The 20,088-nt window shown below is 40.9% G+C and overlaps 1 protein-coding gene across 4 annotated transcripts in view; it reads right to left on the reverse strand.

The window, feature by feature from the left end:
* The window catches only part of cdhr5a (cadherin-related family member 5a), a 41,355-nt gene extending 27,741 nt beyond the window's left edge, over positions 1 to 13,614 (reverse strand). Inside the window, exons 1-13 of one of the 4 annotated variants that reach the window (XM_085155460.1) lie at positions 13,385 to 13,614; positions 9,493 to 9,665; positions 8,981 to 9,040; positions 7,513 to 7,602; positions 7,348 to 7,434; positions 6,946 to 7,050; positions 6,681 to 6,866; positions 4,359 to 4,449; positions 3,217 to 3,314; positions 2,926 to 3,132; positions 1,917 to 2,030; positions 1,761 to 1,827; positions 1,171 to 1,331 (exon numbers count right to left, since the gene is read on the reverse strand). In XM_085155460.1, the coding sequence (XP_085011586.1) occupies positions 1,171 to 1,331; positions 1,761 to 1,827; positions 1,917 to 2,030; positions 2,926 to 3,132; positions 3,217 to 3,314; positions 4,359 to 4,449; positions 6,681 to 6,866; positions 6,946 to 7,050; positions 7,348 to 7,434; positions 7,513 to 7,602; positions 8,981 to 9,040; positions 9,493 to 9,519 (1,293 nt within the window). In that variant the 5' untranslated portion in view covers positions 9,520 to 9,665; positions 13,385 to 13,614. The other 3 variants (XM_085155442.1, XM_085155451.1, XM_085155469.1) reach the window with 3 other exon arrangements.
* Between the last annotated feature and the right edge of the window lie 6,474 nt (positions 13,615 to 20,088).

Below are 20,088 nucleotides of genomic sequence, written 5' to 3' on the forward strand. Positions count from 1 at the left end.
CTATTTATACTTTATCATATAGCCAATAAAGGCTTCGAAGGCTTTCACTTGATCTATGAATAAGTGGGCCAAGCAGAAATGCAGTTTATCTAGTCTCCAATAATGAATTCCATGTTATTATATTACATATGTACAAAAATAACCACTATTTACTTTAATAGTGTAATGTGCAGTAACAATGTTACCACTTTTAAAAGCTTAGTTTCAGGCTGAGCCAAATTCTTTCTTTGTCACAGTCACAAATTATCCAAAATGTCTGTGTTTCAGTTTTGCAGAATGAAATCCTGGTATTTTATGAGAAACTACATATTCAGTTGAAACGACTGTACGGGTGGTTAATGAGTCAGCCAGTTTGCTAATGTCTGAAAACCAAACTCACTCTCATCTGAGAGGCAGGTGGTTCAAATCATTATAAAAAACCCAGAAGCCACTAAGTCATAGGACCTACACTGGCTACATCACCTGTTTTTTACCTTATCATTGACTGAGACAGTGCCATCCAAGAAAGAAGATCCTGCTTCAGCATCTTCAATCTTGAGTAAAGTTTGTAACTGACTACACTGACAAAGAAAATATGTTTTAGAGGGAAAATAGAGTTGTTTTACTGCAATTAGGAAAGGAGAGACCTGCAATGCAAAGAAAACTGTAACAACTGTTAAACATGGTGATGGCAGCATCGGGCTCTGAGGCCAGTTTGCTGTCAGTAGAACTGGTATATTTTAGGTGGACTAGCACACAATTCATCAGCATAGCCTCAAACCATCTGTTGAAACTTACTTGAAACTCACATCACAAGCCTTTGAAAGATATTTGGAATTTTTACAAAAAATAACGACCTATAGTAACGACTCCACCTGACAGTTAAATATCTGATGAAAATTATACCCAAAGCTTGTTGTCAAAGTTGATTCTTGCTAAGGGACATTTTTTTTACAGTATATGTATACTGCAAATGTTAACTTTGATACTTTGTTAACTTTAGAAAACAATAAATCATTTGTATGATGTGTGCTGTGAGATCAGAAAGAAGGAAAGACTGAAAGCCTGATATTGTCTGTTACACTCGTTTACATGATGTCCAAGATGGAAAGCAGTGAGGAAGGATTAAAGATTTGTAAACTTATCATCTTTTCACCGGTTTAAAATATTTCCATTGCCAAACCGACTAACCTCACATAGTTTGTCCACACCCGTATTTCCCTTCCACAAGTGGGAAACTAAGAAGCCAATAACAATCAGGCAAAGGATCAACAGAGCTGCCATGATCAAGCCCAGAAGCGCCATGTCACCTGGACGATAGCCGATGTTTGAGGGAGATGGGCTGCCTAAATCTGCACAGGAAGAAAAGCAAAGGACTTAAGGTTAAAGGAATTAATATTATTAAAGCTATGATTTCCTTTAACTTTAATTAAAAATGAACAAATAACACAGTGCCCATTTTAAATTTCACTGAAATGTTCAGGAGGAACCAAATGGGCTCCCAGCCTCAGTATGAAGTAATATTTCTGGCTTAGGTTTGACTTTGTTTTACAATATTACAAATAAAGAATAACAGCAAACCCTTTAATTTTGAAGAATAAACACAGTTTTGTGTTCCCTCCTTGAGAGGTAATAATATATCATATTTTAGGTTCATTTGAAATCATTAGTATAAAAACTGTTTTTTATAAAGATTTAGTAATGTTTTTAGTGGTTATGATACGACATGAAATTAGAAACAGGAGAAATAAGGTGAAAGTTTTTCCAGTCCGAAGTCTCACCAGGTATGACCTGAACTGAAAGGGCTGCAGTTCCAAACTCCCCTGTTGTCACATCCACTGCTCGGAGCTGCAGACAGTAAAAGTTTAACAGCTTACAAAGTGTCAAGAACCAGGAAGTCTTTGCTCTCATTGTGCCATGACGTCTTAAAAAGTCACCTGAAGAGCGAAGGACTCTGTCTTCACAACTCTTTTCAGTATCACGAAACCATCAGAGGTCACATTGACGTAGCTGCTGTACTGAACCTCGTATTTGACATCTGGATTCACACCCTGACAAACAAAGATTTTATCTTGTTAGTTTAGCATTAGTTGTGCATTTAAAGCTGCTTTAAGTGATTTCTAACCAGCAGGAGGTAGAAAATAATGACCAGCAACAGCTTGCACAATAAACGTAATTGTGATCGCGTACCTTTTTAACTGTACAGGGGTTAATCATCATTAGCTCCGGCATGCAAAGTAAACACCTGCACATTTTTAACAGTACTCTAGTACTCCTGTACATTTTAATCTGTATAATCTACTACACTAGAAACAGATTTAGTATGTTCTTCCTGTAAGCGGTTCTTTCAGCCAGGGTTAAATGAGAGCAAGAACTTTTAAGTTATTCTTCTCTGTATGACTTTATCAGGCTCTGACATGGTTGTGGAGGAATTTTGCCCCACTTTTCTCTACTTGTTGTTTCAGGTCACTGAGGCTTTAATTTCACACAGTGCTCTTAAGGTCCTGCTGAATTCCAATCAGCTAAAAGTCCGGCCTGGAATGTGGCACTGCAACACCTCGATTCTTCCATGTTCAGCCATTCTGTTGTCCTGTTACATGACCTAGACTGTAGTCTAATATATAGCTGTTCTATTATTATTACACGCTTTATGCTTGGGATGAATTTACCGGCACTTTGGGTTAGCATCCACCTGAATGGCCCAGACCAGCAAAATGCCAAAACAAATGATTTCCTCGTAGCACGTGTACCTGACAGTCGGTCGGTCTCTACAACCCTTCCATGTGTAAATCAGCAGCATCCATAGCTGACCTTTTCAGTTAACTCAGTAGGGTGTTACTAATGGTTTTGCTTATTGTAGCTACAAGCTGTCGAACCAACCAAACGTCAGGGTTAGGCTTATAACATATACTATAATAATTAGCTTTGATTTCAAAGAGCGCTCACACTGGCGAAGTCTTCGTCCCGTGCTCGGACCCTGAAGGGTCGGTTGGTGTTTCGGTCTCGGAGGATCATGGTCTCAGGCACAGAGTTGCTGTAGATAAATCCTTCATATCGCTCCCTTTCAAAACGAGGAGGACTCCTGCTCTTCTTCATCACGTCAATGGTAACCTGTGTCACCGCAAACTGATCTCTGTTGGTCACCTGTGATGCCTGATAGTAAAACCAAATATCTAATTGCTGAAAATCTGTATTTTCTTTATATTATTTGACAAATGTATATAATATTTGTTTTACCAGGATAGTGAGAGTTATTGGACCAACAATATCAGCAGCTTTGGTCATTGTGATGTTCCCCGTTTCTTCATCAATCTGAAATATATTTCCTTCGTTTCCTACAGATAAAGGAAAAAAAACACATAAAGAAAAATAAGAGCATTTTCTTTATGCTGCCCTACAAACCAGCAGAATAAGCTTACTTTATTATTTAACCACGACCTGAATCTGACTTATTGAAATTTGACCTCATTAACAGAATGGTGCCATGAGAGCATGTACAAAAACAAACTAAGCAGCAGTGATTGCAAAGTGGGTGCAATCACTCGGTCGTTGCTAGCCTCTAAATGGCACCAGGTAACGATGATTTACTTATTTTTTTCTTCTGAGCTTCTTATATTAATTAAAATGAACAATTAAAAATAAATGGAAAGGATTAAAAGCATTTTGATAACTACTTTTAGTAGTAGAGTCTTCAAACTTCTATCAGTTCAATTAAATTTTATTCATACAGCGCCAAATCACAACAACAGTCGCCTCAAGGTGCTTTATATTGAAAGGTAGACCCTACAATAATACATACAGATGATAACAAGTAAGACTGGTTTCTGAGTTTCACAGCTGGGGTGGACGAGGCTAAGCATCAGGCTTTCAAATGAATTAAAAGTCTGTCTGGGTCTTTGGTTGATTAATAGGCTGGTGTGAAAAATTGCTGCCACACCTCCCCCTCGGCCTGTGCTTCGAGGTTTCTGGTAGTTAGAATGACTCGGGGGTGTTGATTCATTTAAACTAACATAATCATCCTGCTGCAACCAGGTTTCTGTAAGGCAGAGTAAATCAATTTGTTGATCAATTATTAAGTTTAATAATCCACATTTCACTGTTTTACTCTTTGGTTCAGATGTGGATGCTGTATTGTTCTTTCTTTGTGATTTTTTATGTTTAAGTTGTTTGTTGCTGGTTTTTAGTTTGTTTTTTGTCTGTTTGGGAGCTGACACAGTCTCTATGGAGATGGGTTTTGGGGGGTAGCAGGAGGAGAGAAGCTGCAGAGAGGCGTGTAAGACTGTATCAGTCTGTCTATATGTGATAATCAGTTTAATAAGCACACCAAACTGAAACTGTTGAGTGTAAAACTCGGGTCCTCAAAAGGTTTTGTATCCGACCTCGTAATATTCTGTAGCTGATCTGCTCGCTCCTGTTCTTGTCTCCATCCTTGGCAAACACAGGTCCAGGTTCCAGCACCAGCGGGCCTTCCTGAAGGTGAAAATCAGTATGTATTCATTTCAATTCAATTCAATTTTATTTATATAGCGCCAAATCACAACAACAGTCACCTCAAGGCACTTCATGGATACAGAGAAAAACCCAACAATCATATGACCCCCTATGAGCAAGCACTTTGGCGACAATGGGAAGGAGCTGTTATCGTGTGTCCTCCACACTGAGTGATTTCACAAGTCATTACCGTTAATTATTACTATCACTGAATAAATACTGGCAAACACAACATGTAAAATCACCAAAATTTGCATCGTCCCCATGTCATTGGATCTCATTACAGGTTTTAGCCTGTAATGTTTGGCCCTACAGTGGAACCTGAGCACGTGTCCTCCCTCACAGATAAACCAGTGCTGAGGTTTCCCTGAAAGGCTGAGATGTCATGATGCTGGTATCTTAGGATCAATATGATCATCAACACACGCAAGCACTGCTCTGATGATCATTTTATTACCCTGAAATTTTCTTTGCACACCTGTGTGGTGTTTTGGTGCCCAGCACAGAAGTGCACACCTGCCATGGTCTGTCAAATAAAGCAGCTCGAAGCTGATAGTTCTTTTTTCATAGAAACTGTGTGACAGACTGCTGCCGCTGCAGTGATGAACATCAGAACGAACCCTCAGAGCTTTGATGGAAACATTTCTGAAAATGTTTAATCATTTACATTATTCACTCCCCAGATAATTACCAGTCGCATTGATTACTGTAATGCCCTGCTTTCTGGTGTCCCCAAAAAGAATATTTCACCTTTACAACTTTTACAAAACTCTGCAGCTCGTGTGCTGACGAAGACCAGAGGGCGGGCCCACATTACACCGGTTTTAGAATCGCTGCACTGGCTCCCCGTGTGTTTCAGGATCGATTTTAAAGTTCTTTTATTGGTTTTTAAATGTCTTAATGGTCTTGGGCCTTCTTATTTCTCAGATCGGCTTTTACCATATGAACCCTCACAGACCCTGAGGTCCTCTGGCACTGGCCTTTTGATTGTTCCTAAAGTCAGGACACATACTCACGGAGAGGCAGCTTTTCAGTGGTATGGTCCTCATCTGTGGAACAGCCTGCCAGAGGAGCTCAGGGCCACAGAGAACGTACATGTTTTTAAGAACAGGCTCAAGACCCACCTTTTTAATTTAGCTTTCACCTAACGTTTATTTAGTTTATGCTTATTTATTCTATCCTGTTATTCTATTATTAATTTAGGTTTTACCTAATATTTATTGATTTTATTCTTATTCATTTTTTAATCTTCTTACTCTATTTATATTTATATTTATATTGTATCCCGTTCTTATTTATTTTATCTTTTTACCCTGTATATATCCTATTGTGTCATATCTCCAGTGTTTCCTCGGAGGGCGCTCTCTGCACCGGGGCTGTGATCGACCGTGGCTGCTGGGGCTCTGGGGGTCCTCTCAGCCTTGCTGGGGGGCTTCTTTGCCTCCCTCCTGCTGTGTGCCCAGCCTGGAGGCTGCGGTGCAGACGGCTCCCTGTGATAGTGTTTCCTCACTTGGCTCATGCGTACCCAGCCCAATTTTACTTTTTAAGTGTGCGTGTGTGTGTGTGTGTGTGTGTGTGGGGGGGGGGGGGGGTATGTCTGTATTCACATCGCTTATGTTAATGAAAGTGTGGGGAGTGAGTTGGAGGGCGGGGTGGGTGGGCTGCTTTTAACCATGTAAAGCACTTTGTGCTACATTTTTTGTATGAAAAGTGCTTTATAAATAAACATTGATTTGATTTGATTTGATAACAAATGTATTTAAAACAGCATGAAGGTTATTGTGACCCTCAAATGTCTGTGCAGTGTACAGACTTAAGACACTTTGTCCTGTTTCCTGTGTATTTGATTTTTCTGTGTAGCAGCTAAAGTAACAGTGTTTGCCTGGATGTGCACACTCTTTGTCCAAAGTAGCACAGACTGGTATACATTTCATATAGTCGTGAAACTGTACTTGGTTAAATAAAGAATATGTTTTATACAGAAAACCAGTTTTTTAGATGATAAATGTGTTTTCATGACATCATATCAAACATGAACTTCCCCTGTATAATAAGGTTTTTAACCTTTTTTCTATATGAGCTAGAATAGCACGATGGCTCTTGCATAATTAAAATAAGGCCCAGAGATGTCAGCCGTGTGAGCGACTTCCTGTTCAGGTGAAGCGCGTTTCTTTTCTTGCTGTGATGTAAACGTCAGAATCAGACCCCACCTGTTTCTCTGTGAGGTTGACTTTGCCTCTGTAGCCGCTGCTCACACACAGTTTAGCAGTTCCTAAGTTTGTCCTCGTGCATGGATGAAACCACGGGGGCCGGTTGTCCACATCCTTCACACGCACTGTGATGGTGGCCACAGAGGTGAAGAAGGGCTTGTTGGAAGCTGAACCGTTGAATGTATCCTGTAAGAAGCAGACTTCAGACTGGTTTTTACAGAAAAAGCAGAGCCATGCTGGATGTTTTTATAAGTCATTACTGTACCTGCACATGTAAGACCAGCGAGATCTTTTGTACAACATCGTAGTCCAGGACGGTTCTCACAAGAATCTTTGGAGTATTGACGTTTTCCAAGCGGAAATACTTGTCCTGAAGAAAACCGACAGAGACAGATCAGCTGATCTCACTTGGATTTTGTGGCCTGAAGCCTGAACAAAGGCATCAGAGGTTAGCAATTGAGGGAACCTTTACACTTTTCTTGCCGTTGTTAATAATGAAGCTTTAGTCATAGACATAATTTTGTCCAAGAGACGTTGATTCATGTGGAGCCTGGGCCTCACAGATCAGTGTGATGTAAACAAATAGCAGATGCATGTATTCCATTCATTCATCTAAATGCGTCCAAACTTCATCATAGTCATTTGGACATAGTTTGTCTTGTCTTACTGTTGTTGTCTCCAAGCGATAATACAGCGGCTGTGAATCAACATCTGTGGCTTCTATCAGACCAATACTGGAGTTGACCGGAATGAGCTGCAGGACATAAAATGGTTCAAAGAGGAAACACAAACACATGTTGTTCTACAAGCATGAAAGAGCAGTGCAGCCCACCTCATTCACATCCAGCACATAGTGGTTCTGAGCAAAGTTGGGGGGGTTATCGTTCACGTTTTCAACCAAAACCTCGACGGACTCGTTCACCTTGAGGAGAGAGAAGCAGCTCAGCTTCAGTCAAACAGTGAGAACACAACAACGCATCGAGGCACTACTCCTAACAACACAACGACACAACAGCACTCAAGCCTTATCCGGTCGTTAAGTCTGACGTCACTAGCCGTGTCTGGTCCTAAACTCTGCTGCAGGTCCATATATCAAACGATCACTATGGCATTACTGAGAGTTGAAAAACTGTCTAAAGTCTTTCATCTTTAATAAAATGATCAGCGTTCTGCTCTACCAGGTGTAACAATTGAGTTTAACATCCAGGCATCCATGAAAACGGAATTTATGACATTTAACGGAGTTAGAAGTTAGCAGGAAGTTAGCTCGCTAGCTTCTATCTAAATACAATATAGCATGTCCTGACTGCGGGGTTTTGGAAAAAAATTAAAATGTACAGCTCTGTTATCACTTCCAACATAAATGAAGACAGAAAACTAAACAGCAGTGACGTTTGTAGGGTTACTGAAGTTTGGCTAGCTGGTATATAATGATGTGCTACGTGACCGCTAGCGACACAGCTATGTTAGCATAATATAAACAAGCTAACTTTTTTTCCACTGGATAAAAGTTAACGTGAGTGTTCTCGGTGATCAGGAACAAATGTAATCACATGGCAGGATGCTGTAAAAGGACCAAACTTCAGCCAGGAGAACAACTGAGATAATCCATCCACAATATGAGGTTAGTCATTCATATACTGCTGCATGGGCTGGGCTGTAGTTACATCCTAAGGTTTTAAAAACTGAGCTTAAATAAATGATTAGCGGTAATAAAAGCCGAGGGAGGTCAACAGTGATCACTGACTGTTTTAGGAGCTTTTTGAGATTAAATAGAAGAAAATACAAAACATTAAACATGTTAACAACACAAAAGCCATATTAAACGCAGACTACTTTAGGCCCGGAAGTAGGATTCGTCACGTCATCACTTAACGACCGGATAAACATGCTCTGTGGGCGGAGTCAAACTAGGAGACAGATTTAGAGTGTGACACGCATTTTCTGTTTAACTTGTTATATAATAATACAATATAATTTTTACATTTATAGACACAAGTCATTACTTACAGCAATGATAAACATTTTTTAAAAAGTAAAAAATAACTGTTCATTTCCATTTTTATAATCATCTAGTTTTTCTTGCCAAAGTCACACGGGGTCACTGGTGATGGGGCAAAAAGAGCCGGTGCAGCTCTGGTGCTGAAGAACCCTGACAGGTGGAGTCCCTTACATATGAACATAATGTTGCCATTAGGCGTGTACAGGTGACCTGATGTCCTGACTTTCAGATTCATTTCCCCCAGACTCTGTTCATTTGCTGACTTCTGTCTGTTTTTAATGTGATGACTCTTACTCACAGATCTAGAGCCAGCTCTGCTGCACTTTATCCACACCATCAGAGTCGCGCTGGGCAATGACTAATAAAGAAACAAAAACAGATACATGGGACGCGCCTACTGCAGGAATATTCTGAAATATTATTAGCTGTAAAAGAATACAAATAAAGGTTCATAATTACAGTACATGCTCATATAACCTAGGTCAGGGGTGTCGAACTCCAGGCCTCGAGGTCCTGCAGGGTTTAGATCTCACCCTGGGTCAACACACCTGAATCAAATGATTAGTTCATTACCAGGCCTCTGGAGAACTTCAAGACATGCTGAGGAGGTCATTTAGCCATTTGAATCTGCTGTGTTGGATCAAGGACACATCTAAAACCTGCAGGACACCGGCCCTCGAGGCCTGGAGTTCGACACCTGTGACCTAGGTAGTCCTGAAAACACTTTATAAACTTTCTGCATACCACATTCTAATATCCAAAAACTGATCACATATCTCATATATACATTATTTGTGTTCCATACATCACCTCATAGTCCAGGCCTTTCTTTACCATGAGGGCGTTTCCTTTCAGGTAGAATAAATCTTCAGGGTTCACCGTCACTGTCAGAGTCACATCACTGTTGGAGCTGATTTTGGCCACCTGGACGTCAGCCGTGTTGTTTTCTGACACTGGTATGGGGCCAGGGGGCACTGTGCAAACTGGGAGAGCATAGGTAACAGAAACATGTGCAGTGATTGAGGTTTTACAGCAACAAAATGGTAAATGGCCTGTATTTGTATAGCGCTTCACACAACCTGTCCTCCACACATTCACACACTGGTGATGGCAGCTACATTGTAGCCCTGGGGCGCACTGACAGAGGCGAGGCTGCCGGACACTGGCACCACCGGGCCCTCTGACCACCACCAGTAGGCAAAGGGTGAAGTGTCTTGCCCAAGGACACAACAACCGAGACTGTCCAAGCCGGGGCTCGAACCGGCAACCTTCCGATTACAAGGCAAACTCCCAACTCTTGAGCCACGATCGCCCAACACACAGAGAGAGCGCAGGAGGCTACGCTGTGGCTTCATCACTCCCTGCTAATGTGTCCCTGCTAAAGTCTGCAGATCACAGACACAGACGTGTACATGATACAGTCACCTGATGGACTTTACTCTAAAATAAATTAAGCTTTTGCCAGCGCCCATTGTTTTCTGAGATGGTAAACCTCGGTTTATTTGCACTTTAATGTCAAAGGTTAATCAACAACTCGTAGAATACAAGCACTTCCTCTTTGATCAGTTGCTTTATGAGTCACCACAGCGGCTCATCTGCCTCCATCATGTCTTAAATCCTCTTCTGTCCTCCTTCACTGCATCTTTTAACCTTCCCTGTGGTCTTCTTCTCTTTGCCTTCACCATCATTTGTCCACCATATCCACTATCCCTCCTCTGCACATGTAAAAACCATCTTTGCTTCTTAAACTTTGTCTCCAGATTTCTGGACCTGAGCTCTTCCTCTTGTCCATCTTAGCATCTTCAACTCAGCTCTGCCTCCTGTCTTTATGTCAGTGCCACTGTGTCCAACTTCGCATCACAGGTCTTATAAATCTTCCCTTTCACTATCCTTCTGTCACAAATGATACTGACACTCCTCTTCAGCCACTCCACCCTGCCTGCACTCTTTTTCACCTCTCTCGAGCCACTAGTCGCAGCTTCACTTTTCAACCTTCCCTCTTATTCAGACACATGCATGTGTGTAGAATACACACACACACACACACACACACGACTGGCTTGCACACCGGGGCTTAGGATTGTGTTTTGTTTAAGCCACATGCTAAAATATGCACATTTTCAGAAAATATAGAACATTTTCTTACTTGTGTTATTCGTTTAAGGCCTGATAGTTTTTCTGTGAAAACCTTTTATATCTGGGTGGTCCATATTTGTTAAAATTCCCCACAAAAGCGGCAGACATCAACCTCATCCTAAACTTATAGATGCCACTGATGAGCTTGTGGATGTTAAGAAGTTAAATTACAGGAAATACTTCTAGTAATGACGATTCTGAACATTTAGAAGTATTAAGATGTAAACATAGTTCTAAATACAGTAAATATAGAAATATTAAAACCCCAGTTCTGAAAAAGCTGGAGCACTTTGAAAACATCCTAACGTTAGCTCGTTTACTCGGTAACAGTTCCAGAGATCATTGTCTGCTGTCTGCTCTCATCAAGCCGGGACAAAGCCTTGCATGTTTCAGCAACACAATGCTAAACCTCGTACTGTAGCTGTTATAATAGCATGGCATTGCAGTAGAAGAGTCTGAAGTGGCCCGCCTGCAGTTCAGACCTTTCACCAACTGAAAACCTCCATCCCAAAAGTTCAGCAGTTCATATCCTAATTTCCTCACATGTTTCAGGAACAGCGTTAAAAGAAGAGGAGATGCTGCACAGAGACAAACATAGCCCGGGCCCACAGGTTTTGTGACGTGTTGCTGTCATAAAATTCAAATTTACCTTTTTTTCACATTTTGTCATTTGAAACATTTGCTTTTCTCTGTTCTACTGTGAATAATGTATTGGTCTCTGAGATTTGTAAATCATTACATTCTGTTTTTATTTATCTGTAACTCACACAGTATCCAAGCTTTTTGGGATAAAAATCTTAAATCAATGTAAAAACTGAGAAAAAAGGTTTTACATTAACCCAAGGGATCTAAATGTTCACAGCTACATTAGTAGCTCCTGTGATGGTTCACATCATACTGTGATAATACGATCTGTGAACAAAACAGTGTTATTACCAAAAATAGTGGTTAGTCACATCAGGAACGGTACAGCATGTACAAAATATATCTAACAAATGAAATCAGTCCTGAGCATGGCATTGGTTGGTTTCCACCTTAAGGTTCGCCCATGATGTGACTGTATCACTTGGCCTAAGGATTTGTGTGCCTGGCACTTTGATCATATATTATTCCTGAACTCTTCCTTCTCTTTAGTTTTGAGATTTCTTTTCAACATACGGCACAAAAACACAGTTAGCCGGACCCCTTCAGGCCTCTCAATAAAGAAACAAGAAAATATGCACTTCTCTTTTTTAGGTGTGAGTTTGAGAGGACACAAAAAGGGTGACGATCTCTTCTTCAAGGATGAAAAACTGCCCCCACACACATTCTGTCCACAGATTATCATCCACAGGTCCTCATCCAGCCCCACATCACCGCCCTTCACAGAAAACAAAGCTCCACTCACGTCTTTGAGCCACACAAAGGTTATAAAGGCAGACTGCAATGAAGCATCCAAAGACAACGTCTACAGGTTTGCGCTTCGATTTCAGTTCCATGTCCTGATTTCAGCAGCGGCAACAAATGAAGTCCCGAGGAGGATGAGGAGCCCCGTGGTACCAGCTGGTACTCGTCAGCATAATGCCCTGTTTGTGCTGCTCCGAGAGTGGGAGTAGACTACAGTCGCAATGTTTGTGACTTCATCTTACGGGCACATATTGCATTAAGCGCCTGCCAGCAGAGGACTCGCAGCCTCCCACTAAAATACTTGCATCTCTTTTAGCTGGACTGGTCATTCTTTACTGGTGCCCCTGTTTTTTTCTGGGAGAAATCCAGCAGAGGAAACTGGAAACTTTTCTCATGCATTGATATATTTTAGGTAGACAGCCCTTTCAATTTGCTTCTTTGTATGACTCACTAGTGATGACATACTAAATATATATGCATATAGTTACTAGGGGTGCAACGATACACAAAATTCACGGTTCGGTTCGGTTTGATACTTTGGTGTCACAGTTCGATATTTTTTCGATACAAAAAAAATTTCATGCTTTTTTAATTTGTCATTTATTAAAATTATAAATATATATTTTAACTCAAAAGTACAGTTTTTAAATTTAATGTTGCTGAAACAACAAAGGGATAAAATAATAAATCTATCTGATTGAGAAATCACTCATCTTTGGAAAAGAGAGTTTATTACAGAGAAATGGCTCTTTCCTATATAAAAGCTATACTATACGCTTCTTCTGGGCTATATTCTCAGCAGCATATTAAACATATCAGGTCCCCATAAGGAGAATCATGTGCTAACGGCTGTCTAAATGACTCGGGTAAAGTTTGTAGCATGCGTGCTTGTTTTTGTCTGCTTCCACTTGTCTTTGCACTAGGATGATGTCGGTGTAAATGTGCAGTCATATTCGTTGTGTTCCCACTAGTGCTGTCAGCGTTAATCTGAAATGACGTTAACGCCACAACACGGCAAATCTCCGTTAACGAGCTACCGCGGAACGCCCAGTGCGTGGGGCTGGACGGCGTCAACACGCTAACGAGCAAACTGCGCTAACGCACTAGTTCCCACCCATGTAATTGAGCATTGTGTGGCACATCCGACATACTGTTTTACTTTAGTCCATGACACGCTTACCTTCAGGGTCATACTTCACATGAAGACCAAAATAGTTCCAAAGGCCAGATCTGAATGAGGGTGGGAGAGGTTCAATTTGCCATGTTGCAACGAACTTAGCTTCTGTCTTGCTAGCTTGTGCTGCGCTCAGTGGATCTGCGCTCGACAGTGCAGCCTAGGCGGAGTAGTCGAACGCAGATCCACTGAGCGCTCAACACAGACAGTATCGTCAGAAGAAAGGTTGATCAAATAAATTAAAAATTTGTATTGTTCATACATATGCGTACCGAACCGAAAGCACTGTTTCGAACGGTTCAATATCTATACGAGTATCGTTGCACCCCTAATAGTTACATAGTATTCTGCATATACACACACATACAGTATTATGCACATCTTTTAGGGATTACGTGGGGAGTAAGGAGGTTAGTTACAGGAGAAGTTGCATCTTGGAGAACTTGAACTTTCAGACCTTCTCTGCACACTCACTGCAGTCTCTATGATGAGTCCTGAGTCAGAGCTCAAGGCTCTGAGAAGCCAAGCCATCTGCTTGAGGGCTGCTTAAAACGGTTTCTCAAGAACCTGCCTGAGTGTTCAGACTCTTTAGGTGGTAGCCATACCATGTAAAGCAGAAATGTGGTTGGTCCAGATGCCCATGGCAGTGGACCTTGTACCAGATTGTTTAATGCAATCTTGGAGATTAGGAAGATGCCAGAGCAACGGAGAAGTTTACTGGTATCAATTTTAATTCATAAGCTTGTCGTTAGTTTTTGGCACGAACCTGGGATGGCTAAGCATCCTTAGGCCAGATACTTAAACCCAAGTTCATCGGAGTAAAGCACTTAGATGAAGAAAAAAGTGCTCGTATGACAGAGTATGAATGAGGCATGTTGTATAAAAAAGTGCTTTGTAAGAATCCGTCCATTTGCCACATGAAGAACGCGGCTGCTGTCCAGAGCTGTAGTACCTACAGAGGATAAAGCTGATGAGCTATACGGTGACGCTATGGGAAAGAATTGTTTATGTTGGCTGAGAGGTGATGATTAGCAAGTGACAGTCCCAAGAAAAGCACTTCAGATGTGATGTTTGCTTTGGGTGTTGGAGGAGTTGCAGTGTCTTTGTGGATCTGGAGAAAGCATTTTATAGAGTACCAAGAAAACAACTGTTGTACTGCTGGCAGTATGTATGTGAGACTGGTGCGGGACATCTATGAAAACATCTAAACAGTAGTGAAGTGTCCGGCAGGAGTAACAGATGGGTTCAAGATGGGAGTGGGATTATATCAGGGATCCTCTCTGAGCCTATAATGGACACTGAGGCAGGCAAACAGGAAGGAATCGTTTTTACTACTACAGGAGTTGTTTGACTCCTCTTGCAGTCATTGTTCAGTCAAACTCAAAGGTGGGGCTTCTTTTTCAGTGTGACCAGCAGACTAGTTTTCATTTATCACCACTGTCAGTATTGAATAACTGGATTTTAACATTTATAAGGTGGAACTATTATGCTTTTCCTTATTTTGTGCCATGCATATACTCCCCCAGTGGTGGGGGTCTACACTTAAAATGAGCAGTAATTCATATAATGAGGCCACGTAAACTCTGTGAGCAAAAAACTCAGGCTGCAGGCTACACTAAATACTCAGTCAGCTTTGGTTCTGAATAATATCCATGTACTGTGTCTGCCACAGCACGTAGTCTGAAAAATGATCTACAGTCCTAGTTCCTACAAAAGTCTTGAATGTAAGAGACAAAGTAAGAAAAAACAACATTTATACAAAAGTTCTGAAAATGAAAACCAAAAAACAGAAATGTTTCTGTGTCCTCTGCTTCCTGTCTCATCCCTCACATGATGACAATGACAGAAAGTTACACTGGCACAAAGTGGGACACATAATGGCCTCACATGTGGACAAAGCAGCACTGTGCACACACTAGGCTTGTAGTACATCGCACAAATACCCTCCCCGCATCTGTGTGGGAACAACAAGCTCAGAGTGTCATGATGTCACACAAAGCTCATACATTGTGCCTCCATGCAGAAATGCTTCTTACCAACACAGGCAGCTCATCAGTCTGTAAACATTATATATGTATATATATATATATATATATATATATATATATATATATATATATATATATATATATATATATACATGTGTGTGTGTGTGTGTGTGTGTAGATATGAAGGAGGATTCTTTTTTCCTTGGTTCTCATGAAGATATATATACAACTAAAATATCACTGAAGTTAATGATAAGCGCTAATTGAATGATGTAATTCCTCTTATGTCCACCAGGAGGAGCCTGAGATCCTCAGTTTAGACTGAAACTAAAATATTTTTTGGACTTCTCATTGCATCTACACTCTCAGCTGATGTGCTCCGGAGCTTTTAGAAGAATCTCACGGTCTTTATCAGTAAGACATAGTGAGAAAGATTTGCTACACATACAGTGATAACAAAGTATAGCAGAGACAAATTGTACACAACTGTGTTATACTAACAAGCTTTATTGAAGTGTTTATACACAAGTTACAGAAATTCCACAGACATTAGAATTGTAACATAAAGTAGTTATCAATGAGTTATAGCAAGCTTTCACACCTTTTATAAATTCTGTACAGGTGTGTGATGTTAAAGCATTTCCTGTTTTTCTACTGACATATTCATATATACAAACCCTGCCATATGAACTTATATTGGCACAATGACAGTGATCAGTCAAATTATTAACTGACGCTGACAGGTTACGATAGGCTGTAATCATCACACCTTGACAGATGAAAGAAAAGCAGATTCAACATCTTCACAGAAAAGTCTTTTCAAATTACTTCAAATAGACATAGACGAAAGAGGAACAAATGAGTTCAGTGATTTCTAACACAATTTTAAAGAGACACAAAACATGTGTGTCTTGGAAGACACTGAGGAAACAAAGCAAAGCTACAATGAAATGCAAAGCTCCTTAGATAAAATGACTACAAATGATATAAAACATCAAAGGAAAGACGCACAATGATGACAAAGAGATGTACAGCAGACAAACTTACACAACATCTTACACACTCAATGTTCTGGGAGAATTAGACAAAGCTATGTGAGGATAGGTTCCAATTACCACATCAAAAAGATGCGACAAACAAACAAGCAAGCAAGCAAACAAGCAAGCAAGCAAGCAAACAAACAAACAAACAAAACACACACAAACAAAACACACATAAACAAACAAACAAACAAACAAAACACACAAACAAACAAACAAACAAACAAAAACAACTTCCCAAAGACATAAAAGCATTTCAAACAGACACAGAACAACTTCAAAGAGATCCCCAATAACTTCAGATACACGAAAGATTACTTCAAAACACCCCTAATGGCCACAAAAAACATCTTCAGTGCAAAGCTCTGAAGGGCCTCTATAATATCTGTGCCCATAGGTCCGTTTCCTTTCATCTGTCCATGTGGACAGTATGTACAGCAGGAAGGAAAATAAACCAACAGATTTGTTTGACCACCACTGTCATGCCGAGGCGGGTGACTTAACTCTAACATGTTACACTAACTGGATACTCAACATTGAAAATAAATATGTATAATAAAAATGTATGAAAGGCAGTATGTCAAGTTGTATCTTATATAACAACACTCCTGACTTGAGTTATAGGTAATAATTTGAGCTGTGTTTGGTGATGTAACTGTTACTCAGCGTCGGGGAGGGGTTAACAGAGGAAGTAATCTCATTAGAGACCTACTTAATGGAATTCTTATTCTATTAAGCAGGAGCTGTGTCTTTAAGCCTTGTGATGGATAGTACAGCTGTTTCAGAGTTTTTTCTCATTGAGAAAAGTTTTACTGCCTAGTTTAGAATAAATTGTTTTGTTGGGGTTTTCCTTTTTCAATTTCCAAACTAAACTGGATAGAACTTCATCTTTGGCTCTCTTCCACAGTGTGCCATTTTATCCTGTCTCCCTCCCCTTATTCCCAATCAATCATGACAGCCTGGTTCTGCTGGATGTTTCTTCCTGTTATGAAGGAGTTTTTCCTTCCCACTGTCACTTACTCGTAGGGGATCGTCTGATCGTCTTGTATTATTGTCAAATCTTTACCTTTATATATAAAGCATCTTGAGACAACAAACCACATGAAAATTTCAAGACTGAAAAACAAATTCAACACCTGCTAAAATCAAACACTGAGAATCATGTTTGTTCACTATAATTGGTAACATAATGATGTCACACTATTAAGCATCATTAAGGTATTAGCAAGTGCTTAATTCATTATTTATATATCATTACGCCTTTGCAGTATATGGGAATTTTTGATCCTTCTTGTAAAAGTCCAGTTGTCACATCAGACACTGATGTTGAACCAGAATATTGGTCTGGCTCAGAGATCTCCTCTTTTTCATCCCAAATGTGTTCTGTCACTTTGAGCTCAGCAGTCCAGTCACGTTCTGGACCTTACTTTGAGTACTGATGCGCAGTCATGTTGGAACAGGAAGGGACATCACCAAACTCTTCGCACAAAATTGGGAGCATGAAAATATTCAAAATGTCTTGGCGTGCTGAGGCATGAAGTGTTCCTGTCACTGGAACAAAGGGGCCGAGCCCAACAGCCCCAGACCATAATCCCCTCTCTACAAAACTTTGCACAGTACAGTCGGACACGTAGCAAAGCGTGATTCATCACTTCAGAGAACAAGTCTCCATTGCTCTAGAGTCCAGCGGCGGCCTGCCTTACACCACTGCATTCTATGCTTTGCATTGCGATTGGTGATGTGAGGCTTTGATGCAGCTGGCCATGGAAACCCATTCCAGGAAGCTCTCTACTGATAATTCATGAGATAATCTGAAGGCTACCAGAAGTTTGGAGGTCTGTAGTGATGAAGTCTACAGAAAGTTAGTGAACTCTACACAATATGTGCCTCAGCACCCTGATTTTACAAGGCTGCGTTGCTGTTGTTCCCAATCATTTCCACTCTGTGGAATATTTAGTGGAAAGAAAATTTCACAGTTTGAGTTGTTACACATGTGGCAAGCCAGGCAATATTTTTTGGGGCGGTAAACAAAGCAAACCGTAAATAAAAAATAAAAATAAAAAGTGTGGTCCTCCAATTATGCTCCAAAATAATAGATATAAAATTTGTATGAAGACAAATCATTTTAATGTACACATAAGGATTGTAGGGGATTCTGGTGCAACTGTAACCAGGAACATAAATAAACAGATTACAACAAACTGCTCTGTGACCGGGACAAATACAAATTAATAATAATGATAATAATGTGACACCTTAGCATGTGCTTGTCCACAGCTGGCCAAAGGAGGAGATAGAAGCCACTGACATCAAGACCAGGAAGCTCCTGACCATGCATGGAGGGTTTCACCTCAAGTCCAGCACTTCCTTCCTCCCGCATACTAAGCGGAAGCGAGGAGGCCGGGGACTGGTGAGTTCCTGTCCAGGATGAGGCAACAACCATCCACGAATACCTCAGGAAGATCGCCCCAACCGACCGCGTGCTCAGCACATAACAGCAGGGTGCAAGATGCTAGCAGGCAGGGCATACATGGAACGCCATAACCAAGTGGCCGTCATAGTATACAGGATCATCTGTGCCGAGTAGGGATAGGTACCGGTTTACCGGTTCTGACATAAACGGTAGTAACCAGACCGAAAAGCAGAACACATTTCGGTGCTTTTTTTTCCTGAGATGTCATACATTTTGAATTCTAGCCAATCATTTTACGTTTCCGAGGATAGTAGGCGGGTCCAGGTACGTACGTTCTTTTAGAGCAGAGCTACAGATTAAAAATGCCCAAGGCGAAGCAGTCAAAGTCTGGCTGTACTTCACAGCAAAAGATGCAAACTCAGCAGCTGCAACAACTGCTTTAAGCTGATACTGTGATACTGTCAAAGAAGGTAACACCTCGAATCCGATGAAAAACCTGGCGACGCATAGCGGTTTTTTTTAAAGCCGAGAAATGCGCCGTATTTGATAGTTTGCTGCGAGACCTCGCACCGAGCACATCTACTGGGGGTGTGGTGCCTGTTATCGGACCCGGAGTTAGCAACATCCCCCAAAAACCCGAAGAGGAGAGTCCTGGCCCCTAGCCCTGCCAGTGTAGCAGAAATGATGACGGATGATGATGCAGCAGCAGCCGTTCTTCTCTGCGTGAGTAGCTTAATGTGTAATTTATGTTGAGTAGGCTAACCACATTATTACATTAATACATGTAAGGTGAACTAGCAAACATCATCATAGCTACATGCGGCTGTCTTCTTGTTTGATGGCAGATACTCCCTTCACCCTGGACAAAAAGGCTAAAATGACAAAAGAAAAAGTGGAAAACAGTTAAACATGAGAGGTTTTTGGACAAAGTTTGTGTTTTTTCCATTGATTAAGCACTGCTTCCAGCCAAGAGTGATACCATATATGCCCTATAGCTGCAGAAAAGGCTACCATTGTTATCTTTTTACAAAAAAACAGCTGAACATGAGAGGTTTTAGGACAAAGTTTGTGTTCGCCATTCTTTAAACACCGGCACCGTTTCAAAAGTACCGGTTTGGCACCGGTATCGGATAAAACCTAAACGATACCCATCCCTAGTGCCGAGTACGGCAGGGAGGTTCCGAGGTCAAAATGGGAGACGCCCCCAAGGGTGGTGGAGAATGACCGAGCTAAGATCCTGTGGGACTTCCAGATACAGACGGACAAAAT

The sequence above is a fragment of the Neolamprologus multifasciatus genome, chromosome 1 (genome assembly GCF_963576455.1).
Source record: "Neolamprologus multifasciatus chromosome 1, fNeoMul1.2, whole genome shotgun sequence".
Classification (NCBI taxonomy): Eukaryota; Metazoa; Chordata; class Actinopteri; order Cichliformes; family Cichlidae; genus Neolamprologus; species Neolamprologus multifasciatus.